General features: G+C 37.8%; 1 protein-coding gene across 1 annotated transcript; it reads right to left on the bottom strand.

Annotated features, from left to right (window-relative positions):
* Positions 1-9,465: 9,465 nt before the first annotated feature.
* On the bottom strand, positions 9,466-12,193 carry LOC135440941 (FAM172 family protein homolog CG10038). The gene is made up of 5 exons (XM_064700361.1): positions 12,135-12,193; positions 11,960-12,064; positions 11,571-11,874; positions 10,367-10,625; positions 9,466-10,311 (listed from the first exon to the last, which is right to left on the bottom strand). Exons 2-5 carry the CDS (start codon positions 12,033-12,035, stop codon positions 10,012-10,014), a joined length of 939 nt encoding a protein of 312 aa, XP_064556431.1. The 5' UTR covers positions 12,036-12,064; positions 12,135-12,193; the 3' UTR covers positions 9,466-10,011.
* Between the last annotated feature and the right edge of the window lie 42 nt (positions 12,194-12,235).

The raw sequence follows: 12,235 nt of genomic DNA, 5'->3' as shown, positions 1-12,235 counted from the left end.
TGACTTTAAATGGATAAAGTTCAAGGCACATGCTATTGATATAAATACATATATATTTAAGCGACTTAACTGCCGTCACAGTTCAATTTTAACAATTGTGAAATGTGGACGCATTTCCACTGGGGCTTCTCGGTGATTATCTTTGGCTGGAGCTGCAGCTCAGTTGGAGCCTACAGACTTCTCGACACTACGAACGAACGCTATGGAAGCTGTCCGGCGGTTAATTTAAATGCACAACATAAAACATATTACAATGTGAATAAAATAAATACAGAGGAGCCGGCAGACGGTAAAGAAACTTGCGTCATATCCGATAAGCGGCCGAAGCCCGTCAAATTGCTGTTACGCATCATCAATATAAAGGGCTTGAGGAGAGAGCTAACAAATGTTATAAAGTCCAGGCGTAGAGCGGAACCCGGAGATGAGCTTTTTAAGGAAAATCCAGTTTTGGAGAAGCCCAAACGAAGGTTGATTCTGATTTTAAACCAAAAACCCGAGCGAGCAGAGCCAGCCAATCATTGTTATATGTAAAACAAGTCTCATATTTCCAATTTATCAACTTTAGCTAGTTTTAAGAACTCGTAATCAAGCAAACTTTCTGAAAACATATGTGACCATATTTGGCCATAAATTAAAAACATTTCGTTGCCGCAAAGGATTAAAATCTCAAAGAAAATGACTTTGAAGACTTTTACCAATAAATAATAAAAAGCCACACACACATATGAGCTGCATCTGGGCTTTGACAAAAAAAGCTTCCTGTGGCAGTTGATTGCGGTTACAACCACCCACAAGCACAAGCCACCCACCCGGCCAACATAAAGCAAGTCGCATAAAAAATGATGTTATATGCATGACCCTAAATTAATCTAGCGAAACCTTTTCCCTTACAACAAACACCGAACTCCCCACCCAAAACTCGGCTGAACGCTTTAGTCCGGGCACATCAAAGCCACTGAAGTATGACAGAAACGAAGCTATTTGAATATCCACGTAAATGTCATATGCGAACAAATTAAATTTGGCTTATGACCAGCCCAGAGAGAGAGAGAGGGAGAGAAATAAGCACAACGGGAGAGAAAGCCAAGGACTTTACAAAAGGGAAGTTTGCTGCGTCTTTTTTATGTCGATATCATAAAAGAGTAGTCCTTGGACATCTAGATATTAGATAATTTTAAATTTTGTGAGCCATAAAATGACTCATTACGGCTTTGAAGTACCTTCATAAAATACAGCTACAGTAAATAATATTTCTTCCTTGTAGAAAAAAAGCCTATGGGCCATCTTTTAATTTATATCTCAGATAGTAGCTTTTGCTTTCATTAAGTAAACTCTCATTCTTAGTTTGGTTTGGATTTAAGGAACTTTCTTTTTAATCCACTTTTTCCAAATTTTAAGCACACAGTTTGACTGATCTTATATAATAAAATTCTTATCTGAATGAAGCAAGAGTTAATAGAATATATATAAGAGCCACGCTTAAGATTATTTTTGAATAATATATATTGTATTTTTAATATTTTGGTCTTTCTTTTGCCCCCTCTCTTACATAATGTAATTCTCATAAGCTCCATATATCTGTAACGCTATCGAAAATAATTTTAATCCTTAGCTACAACTTGCATTAAGTTTAAGTATTATTCTAAAACTCTTATCTTTAAGATCTTGTAAATTTCTTGCCTTTTATTTTCCCTTCCTTTTCACACAAATTTCAACGCAAGATATTTGCGTACTGCAATTGATACGCGTAAAATTCAGCAAGTTTCTTGTGGAAAACCAAAAAACATAAGTAAGAAAAGCTGCAAACTAGCTGCGCAATATGTCGCTTGCAGCGAATTGAAATTATGCAAAACAAAAGTAAGAAATAGAATTCCATTTGAAATTCAAAATTCTATTTTTTTTTGCGCCCAACTGCGCTTAACAAGACGTTGCCAGACTGTCGCAATGGCAGCGAGAAAGAGACTCATTCGCATGCAGTTGGCGTACCGCAAAGTGGATATTGATATTTTGTTCTTAAATTTTGTTATTTATGTGGACACGCTCCAGCCCCCATTCCCCAGCCCAACGGCACAAACATATTCCCGCATATACTATATAAAAAGCGAAGCAGAAGTTTACAATTTGCACAAGCGAACGACATTTTTGCCAACTTGTGCAAATTTAACGCGACATTGTGAGAGTCCCGGAATACACTATGTCCTTCCCTTTTTAAGGGCGGGGTTTGGTCCGCCCCAGGGCCGCGGGTTTGTCATGCCCATTGACATGCACGTCGTGTGCCAGTGCAGAGGCCGCCGCTTAACTTTGACAGACCAAACCAAATAACCCGCCCACCAATGCCCCTGCCCTCTACTCCTCACAAGGCAACCCAAAATTTTGCCATAAATTTTGCAACGTTTTCGACACATTGGAAAAGTTTTTTTATTTATTTTATTTGTGTATGGCAGCCACTTGAATTTTTCAATTGTCACAAATTTATTTTAATACAGCGTGAAATTTATGAGTGACAAATTGAATTTGAAAATTGAGTAATATTTTTTGCGAAATAACTTTAACCCTAGGGAAAGTGGCTTTTAGGTTAGAACTGCAAGAAATATTTGTTCAATATTTCTCGGCTTCAAACTGATTAAAGTTATGAAATGGTATAATATTACTATAAACATATATATGCCTAAGATGTCTGAGCGTCTAAATATCAAGAGGCAGGTGGCTGGTTCAAATCTAGTAGTTTTCACTTGTATATCTCCTTATGTAAGTTATCATTATTCGCGAAATAACAAAAAAAATACAACCTAAAAATTAGAAGACGCGTGGTGGGATTTACGGGCGACGCCGGGTAATTTCCTTTAATTATTTATTATTTACGAAGAAATATGAAAAATAATACATATTAAAAATGTAAAGACGCATGTTGCATTTTTGTCTGCTCGAAGTTAGCGTCATTTTTGGACTGGGAAACGCAGGGCAATTTCTTCGAGTATATTGAAAGTTTCAGTAAAACATTTTAGCTTAGTCTATTTTTATGAATATGATAATACCTATGCCTAAAAACGTCCCTGTTATAGCATAACTTAAAGACATGCCGCAGATAAAGTTGATTGATGGTTCTTCGCCCAAGTGCCCACCCCAAGAGAATCATAGTTTAGCCCATGTCAGAGTGATTCGATATGGATTGGTTTAGCTGCAGGACATTTATAAGCACAAAGCACAGCCGACTGCTTAAGGATATGCGCGTGTTTTATATTGTTTCAAATGGGCCAAAACACTAAACACTCCATAAATAAAACCATTAGAAGTACCATTAACCAAGAGCAGAAAAAAATAATAGAAATAATATTAAAGTAGAAGCAATTTTTTGTTTATCATTTTTATGTGCGCCCTGAGTATGTGGGCGTGTGTCTGGGAGTGTGCGTGTGTGGGTGTGTGTTTGACATACGAAATCATATAAATCTTAATGTTTATAAATCACGTCGTATTGTTATGCCCAAGGGTCACTTTTTTTTCTATAGCCCTCAATACGCCTAAGAGTATATAACAAACTGAAGATTATTTTGGCTGGGTACAAAATTAAAGCTTGACATTGAAGGATAACCAATAAAAAGAATATTAATAAAATATTAATTTAATACAAAGATTTTAACTTCTTTAAGTACATTTCATAAGCCACACATCTAAGTTTGGATTCTTGATTAACTTTGGTGCTTAAAGTCCGATCTGTACAAAATTTAGCCGTAAAAGGTGGCACACAAAAGTGTGTATATACTGGACTGTATATTAATGGACCTTATTTAAAATGAAAGGTTAAGAACACTCCGCAGAAATCTCGAAGAAAAATGTCAAAAGTCACACTCTCACTTTAAGAGTATACTTCTCTAGTATACCTAAAGAAAGACACATTTTGAACTTGATTTGTTTTTTTTATTCTTTCTTTTTTGTGGCATTTTTAATATGCAAATAATTTGGTGGGCAAATGGCAACCAACTGTGACCCAGCAGCAGATGACAATGGCCAACGCCCCACGCAAAGGAAACATGCGAAATCTATTCAAGAGTCAAGTTGACAACAATGCGACGAGGCCTACTTGGCACTTGCCAAGAAACAGGAACAGGATGTGACCATGATGCCAGGGTCTACCTCCCCGCTCGACATTTGAATATGACACACAGATGACAGCTGCTCTCAGCTCGGTTCTGGGGATGGCCAGGATGATGCGTGTCCATTGTGCGCATTTGACGTTTGGTTTATTAATCAGTTTGGCCTGCGGCCAGGACCAGGGCAGGACCAGGGCCAGGGCCAAGCACAACCAAACGCCGTCGCAATTTTCTACAAATGAATAATTTTTGTGCGCAAAAAAAAGGGCAAAGTCAAAAAGCAGTCGCAGTCCTGAGTTCATATTTTGTGGCGCAATTCGTATTTTAATTTCTCACAAAAGAAAAATAAAGTCAAACAAATGTCAGTCGCGTGTTAATCAACTGTAAATAAATGGCGCAAAGATTAGAGAAAACCGTAAAAAAACAGAAACAGAAAAAAACACGGGCAGTAATTTATACTTGCCTGACTAGTAGATGCCCTGTAAACTGGCCAAGAGTACCCAAATTCCTTATCAAATTTTTATGTATACAAAGTCTAAAACAATTTTGGCTTGGAATTAAAAAATGCTGTGTTGTTTTTAAATATACTTCAATATACATTTAGCAAAAATGTAGGTCTAATCCTAAAGTATTTTGTGAGCAACCCGAATTTTAAAGTTATAATTATTTGTTGGTTAAAAAGGCCCACATACCAAATATAATGTGTCTAGCTCCAGATAGACCGATAGAAGAAAGATAGAAACATTTATATTTTATATAGACATTTTATCTTTTCCAGTGTAGGCATTAAAAAGATATATTTTTTAAAAATTTTACAGGGTATTAAGCCAAGCAAACCAACAAAAAAAATTGTGTTGAAAGCCCCGCAAATGCGTACGCAAAACAAATAAAAAATGGGGTGTGATGCAGGCAACAACAAAAAAATTCGGAGCAAAAAACTGGCTTAAAGAAAACATTTAATGGTTTTTTAAATGTTTTTTAAATGTGCGTGAAAAATCTGTCACTCGACACAGAACTTCAAAAGCTTAAAGCTACGGCCCCATTTCCTGTTTGCCGAAGGGGCAGGCAACCCATGCAAATTGGCTCTAGCAAAAGTTGTTATCATGAATCCAAGACGCGTTGTTATTGCTTGACACCCACTAAATCCGCAGCCCAGCTCGAACTTGTATGCCCAATAGACGAAGCCGTAGCCATTGCCGCAGTCAGCAACGCCTACAATAAATAAATGCGCTCAGACATTGTCCTTTTCAAGGCGCAGCCTACGGGCGGGGGGGTTCGGATTGCTGGTGTTGATGATACTATTATCTTATATCGCGACCGGGAAGGACTCTGCAAGCTGTCAGTGGACGCGGCAAAGGACTTCAATAGTCCTTTTGCCAGGCATTTACAATTCATAGATACTCGCAGTTTTATTGGCTTTCGAAGGTCCTTTTTGTCGCCTCAGCCGCCCACCAACAACAATAACAAGGACATAAACCGCAAATAAGTTTAACATTGTACAACATTTACGTTCCGGCGAGTGCCAGAGGTTTCCCTTTTGTTATTGTATTTGCTGTGATTTGTGTGGCTTTGTGCAGCGCTTGAATTTTAAAATGTCGCGCACAGTGGGACAAACCGTGTGAAAGTACAAACAAAATTGTGCAAAAGTACAAGAAAGTTTTCAAAAATGGAATACTACTGGAATAGGTAAAATTACTTTTACTAATACTTTCAGTAATGCCTCAGCTCGATTTTAAGTATGAGTACTACTCATACTCATTCAGGACGATGCCAGAAGTACTTATTTTGATCTAGCTTTAATTTTAAAATATTCATTTATACGCATACACAAATGTATCTCATCTCTGTTGTGAGTTTGAATACAACGCATAATCATTCCGGCGGTTACTCTGAGTCAAAAGTACTTGAATGGATCATCTCTGTTTTAAATATAAGTACTACTCATACTCATTCTGGCCGTCTCAATATCAAAAGTACTCGTCTGGAAATATGTTCCGTACTCAGAGTTTAATGGTCTCAAACGGAAAGGGCTTTAGTTCTTAAAGAGGTTAGGTGTATGAATACTACGTATACTCATCATGGATTTGAATACGCATATGAGTAGTATATTTACTCATCTGCAATAAAACTACTCACTTTATACTCACTACAGTTCTATGTTCAAACTTCCCACCAATACAAAATAAAAGAGCATTAGCGCCCGCCTTGCTCCACTGTACCCTTAAGCCACTTTCAAGTAAAAGGGGTGCAAATGGTTCAATTTGTAAAATTGCTTGTTTTTTCTTGAACCCAAAACCCAGTAAAGACATTGCCACAAGACGGCACAATGCTATCTAATCTTATTAGATATTATTTTTACGTTAAACTTGCATTTCAGCACACTTTAAGGCCAGAGTTGGGGCTATTGTTCAACCACCCCCCGCTAAACGGAAATCTAACAAATTGTCTTTAATAACGAGTCGTGTCTTTAAACTTGGAAACAAGCGTTTTTAATGATATTTACAGGAAATGCCAGCAAAACGCATCAATCATTTGTCAGCCATAAAAATTCGTCACACATGAGCATTAAATTATAAAAAAAATAGTAGAGAAGGACGGATAAAAAAAACCAGAGAGAAATTCTTAATGGTTCTTTGTAAAAATGACCTTGTAAGTTATGAGGCACAGTTGGGCGCCCTTTTAGCCAAAAAGCCACGAGTCGAGGTTCAACAGCGGTCACTCCAGCAAGAGCTGGGCACAGACCCGAAGCCCAACATCAACTTGTGGCTGTGGGTGGCGCGGGTTCAATTGGTTTACCAACCGCCTACTCCTGCTGCGTGTGTGTGGTAGTCAAGTGCGTGCGCGCTCATATGTGAACATTTATTGGAAAACATTATTATTTATGACTTTTTGAATGACATCGCTTGAACTTTTTCAAGCAATAAAGTCCAAGCACAATAACAGCGGATATTGCGGCGGGACTTCAATTTTTTATTTCCGTTATTTAAAATTGCATTTTCCATAGAGAGTTGAGAGTTTTTGATTTATGAAGATATTCATTAGGAATTCGGGATATACTGCATACGAAAATTGAGGAAATCTTAATGAAATGACACTGAGAATCATATTTGAACCACTTTTAAATGTCTAAAGAACCTGTCCACAGCTGAACGGATAATAATTACAATTACTAAAAAATTCCTCATTGCGGCTGTGCTTAGAGAAAAGCCTAGCAATTTGTTTTTAAAAACCAGCCAAGATTGACTTTTCTTAATCAGAGAACGATTTTAAAATTTTAAGAACATTTTAAAGAATAAACACACCAAAAGTTTTCATCCATTGTAGTGTACATCTAATATGTTCTTTGTAATTTGGAAAACATCCTTTTTCTCAAGACAATCGAATTAAGTAAACCAAAAACCAAAGAAAACAAATTTGTATCTTAAGCCACGCATAAGCTAAACTTCCAATCTAAAATGAAAATCTTTGTGCCCACAATAAACGACCTAACAAATAGCAAAGGCTTGAAATCCACACGCTGAAGGGTTATATCCCAGTCCCAGCTGCAGTTAAGGAGTCCTTTGCCATGTGAAGGACGTTGCATATATTATATGCACACGCTTTAAGATCTTATCAAATAACCATAAGAACAAGAATGATTATTTTAAGTAATTGCCAGCTATTGTTAGCCGAGAAAATAGCAAAAAGGACCTTTTTCTTATGGCAGGCATTCGTAGCCTTAATTTAAACTAAAAACTGTGACTTTTGTTTTTATTTACTAAACACTCCGCTTATTTACTGGGGGGAATGAATAAAAAAAAAAGAATAAGAAGGAAGCTTTTGTATATGTATGAGTGAGATATGTACATGCTCCAGGCGCATGACCCATTCCTGAACTCACACACAAAGCTCTGGCAGCGTTGGATACGACGGATACACGAACTCTCGCACTCCCGACTAAACTAATGCCATCCTCGTCTAGCCTCGTATCTCTGTCTGTGTGTAGGGTGCGGGTGAGTCAAAGTGTAGATAGCTGCCTGCCATAGGACGTCAACGAAGTGAACGATGTCGACTCCGCATACATATAGAATGTCCTAAGGTGGAGCAGAAGCCATGACTGCGGCCATGACAGCGATAATGTATACCAGCCAAGCCGAAGGCGAGGTTGAGGAGGCGTGTGTAGAGGAGGGAGCGACTCTTGTAGGGTTGCCGTTTGCTATGGCATCACCCACCCAACCCAGCCCAGCCAACCAGCCAGACCCAACCAACTACCTGCTGTCGTCTGCAGCTGTCTCTCTCAGACTCGCTTCCCTCTTTCATGCCTGTTTCAGCTTTGTGGGTATTAAGTTTTTGGTCTTAATGCTAAAGATAAACGTCTGTGACTGCACTTATCGAGTTACTACTTAGAGGGTTTACCTCTTTTAGGTGAATTGTCTGAATATAGAATATCAATTGATTAACTTAAATATCAAATAAATTCTTCATATATAATATATTTTGGATAAATTATGAGTACATAAAATATCCAAAAAAGCGAATTCACATATTACCGCTTTTTAATGCGGTTTTCCCGCTAGAACTAGCTTTTTTTGCTTTCGAAAAGTTGGCAACACTAGTCGCAAACCTAAAAAATTTAATTTATCCGATCCTAATATTGTTCTGAGCAATTTGTTTACCTTTTTATGGCATAACCAAGTCCCCAAGCTTCTTTAGGTCTATTTAATCCAAATGCTGCACTAATAATTTATTAATATTTACACACGCGCTCACTTGTTTAACACTAGTTGAGAATTACAGCGACGTACCGAACCTAAGCTCGAATTAGAGATTTTTACACGAAGGCGAACGCGACATGAACACGACGCGACCACAACAAATACCCGACACGACACGCAAAATAAAATATAAAAAAATATTGGTTATTTTGAATAGATAAATAAAAAGGTCGCTAAACAACAACATTTACATTATTAAATTAAAATTAAATTATATTAAGCATTGCTATTAAAACCATGCGACTAAGTGTTAAAACACTTTAAAATAAATTTAGCTGAAAGTTTACGTTAAGCGGAAATCTTAATTCTGATTGATATTATTTTATTTTAAAAGGCAATTGGATCGATAAAAACTTTCTGAAAGTTAATCTTATGTGACTTAAAGTCTTGATATAAAAATAGGTGCTAATTGCTGAATGATGTCTGATTGTTAATATGAAGTACTCTCTAATATGAAGGAATTTAGTTGTAAGAGATTATAGAGCTTTATAGCCATCATAAATTTCAAGGGCAATATTATAGGAATATTTATATGAAGCTCATTATTTAAACATTCTAGAGGCAAATGTTGTTTACAGACCTATAAGCATTTATATATATATAAATGCGGGCAGATATCTGCGCATATAAAATGCGAATTGCAATTTTGAAGCACAATCAAATTCACTTGGGACACTTTTTTATGACGCACTTTGTTAAACGATGTGGTTTGTATGGATGTGAATTTCTCGGCGCCGTAGCCAAACACAAGCTGGGGTTTCCAGCAACCCCAACAGTCAAATGCTTTTCTTATCGAGCAGGCAACTTAAGGTCTTGACCGTGGGGACATGTGGGTCGCTTTTTTAGCTGCTTGTTGACTGGACATATGAGACACTTTTTGTTTTATCGTGGACGATACATCAGCCATCAAGTTGATTAACTCACATGGAATGTGCCAAAGTGCCCGAAAATCAAATTAAATTGCTCTGACGTGAATGTTGGTGACATATATCCAAGTGGTTGTTATGAGGGAGGAGTTTGTCATGTTTGGGATGCTGCTGGACCATTTGATTTATGCATTGCAAATCGATAGTTTGTGTGGGTCCTTAGAGTAAAGGGATAAGTGTCATAGAGAAGATGATATGATGCACAGAATTTGAAAAGTTGATGAAATGAGTAACAAGTTGCTACTAGACGGCCTGCTTGGCCTTCATATGCTGCTCGTACTTTTTTTCCAAGAACTTAAAGACAGACTCGATGGCTGAATAGGAGGTCCATTCGTGCTCCGGATGTCCAGCAGATACACAAGTGATATTCTCGGCTGCATCGCCTTGTGTTAAATCCGTATCGAGCGGCTCGTTACTTGACACCCAATTGCAGGTAACATCGAGAAAGTATTTTTGACAACCGGCCGGCGGATGACCCACTGTGCCATCAGTCAGAGCAATGGCATATACTTTTTCTTTAAAGAATTGCGTAAATTTCTCCGTCTGCAATGAGTAGGGTATTATTATTAAAGTCTGATTGGATTACTTCTGCACATACCAAAGCTCTGCTCACAGACCCGCCAAAACTATGCGCCACAATAGCCACACTTTCGGGCTGGGAGGGCATGATAATATGTTCCCATACGTAAGCGGCATGATTCATGGAATTGTCCAAGCCTTTAATCGGCGTACGCTTGCCCTTTATCATTCGTGTGGTGTCATTCGTATTGGTGACGAGTATATCATAGCCTAGTTTCTGGGCTCGCTGTATATAAGGCAGCTGTGTGCCGTGATCCAGGGAATTGTTTATAATCAATCTGAAAGTAATGATAAGAACTGTTTTATATCGATCTGAAAGAGTTTTAACTTGGATTTTAAATTTTAGTTGAACCAAATATTCTCATGGAGGATCTAGATACTTAGCAAATAAATTGATTAAAAGAGATTTTCTTATATATTTATGGCTTATTCTCTCTTTTTTAATTATTTTTTTACTACTCGTAACGTATTAATCGCCTTAAGCATTAGCTCAAGCCACAAAAAATCGTGATTCAGAAGCATTCAGAAGAAGAAGAATGTATGTATACTAGCAAGAATTATTCGACTTTGCGTGGCAAAATGATTTTCATTATATTTAAAATTGATTTTTCATCCATTTTTCAGCTGTAGTGTGAACATTTTGAAATCTGTAAACACGTGCTTTTTAAAAAGGAGTACTTGTCCCAAAAGGATTATTTTTGGGAAGATCATAATAAGCTCTTACGTAAATCTCCGGCAATCAAGGGTTCCGTCAGTTGGTCAATCAGTCAATCAATTCGTCAAACAGTCTAGAAGACTATTTTGTCCATTTTCAAGTTCATATATCTACCTCTGTCAATCAGCTGGTCATGCAGCCAGGATACCTACTGTACAAAATTTATCTTCTAACTCGCGTCAGTCTCGGTCAATCAATGAATCAGTAGGATTCAATCAATCAGTCCATAAGTCAGTTCGTCAACCAGTCTGGACACATATTTTATCCGTTTTCAAGCTTTTATGTCGTCCCGGTTAATCAATGATTCAATCAGTTGGTCAATCCGTCAATCAAATCGTCAAGCACTCTAGATAACAATTTTATCCGTTTTCAAGCTCATATATCGCTCTCTATCAAAAAGCTGGTCATGCAGCCAGAATAGCTCTCGTCAGTCTCAGAATAGTTTTAAGTATATCGAAAATATGTCTAGATATATATATATATGCATGCATGCATATTTGATACCTACCTTCTTGCCCATTGCCCGGCTAGCACATACCCACTGCCATGTATGAGCACAAGCAGCTTCTTTGACTGGGACAGCGGCTGCGGCTGTGAGAAAACGAATGTAGAATGCTCAATGGGCACGCCTTTGGGTATATAAGTCCTCTTTAATCCGTTCTTTTCCAGCAGTTCGTATATAATTTCTGGTATCTGATTGGCCAGCTGCTCGTAGTGCTCCTGATTCTTAGCCTGATTGTCAGTTACCTTAAACTCGTAGGGCTCCTCGCCGGGCTCTCCGCTGGTTTTGTCTATTTTGCGCAGTTGTCCAGCTGCAATCAAACACACACACACGCATATGCATACGTATAAAGTGAGTATGTAAAACCAGATAACTGTTAAACCTTGCAAATTCACCTTCATTGAATGCATATCCAAACTCCCGCAATCGCGCAATAGCTTCTTGGCAATTACTGGCACTTGGTTCCGACATGGTACTCTTCCTGCAGTTATATATGTGCCCTGTGGGAATAGATTGTATAGTATTTATAAAGCGCCTCCACATGGCGCATATTTATCGCGCGTCACTTACTTAATAAAAGCTAACTGTTCTCTTTCTGAAGACCGGCGTTTTTGAGTACTTTGGTCAGCAGCATCGATACTCACTGAGTAAATGCCGATACAGATGAGAAC

This window comes from Drosophila montana, unplaced genomic scaffold (genome assembly GCF_035044405.1).
Source record: "Drosophila montana isolate Dmon_TW-CO22-7 unplaced genomic scaffold, ASM3504440v1 contig_1761_1, whole genome shotgun sequence".
Classification (NCBI taxonomy): Eukaryota; Metazoa; Arthropoda; class Insecta; order Diptera; family Drosophilidae; genus Drosophila; species Drosophila montana.
The sequence above is the reverse complement of the archived record's forward strand: the minus strand, read 5'-3'. Positions and strand labels throughout refer to the sequence as shown.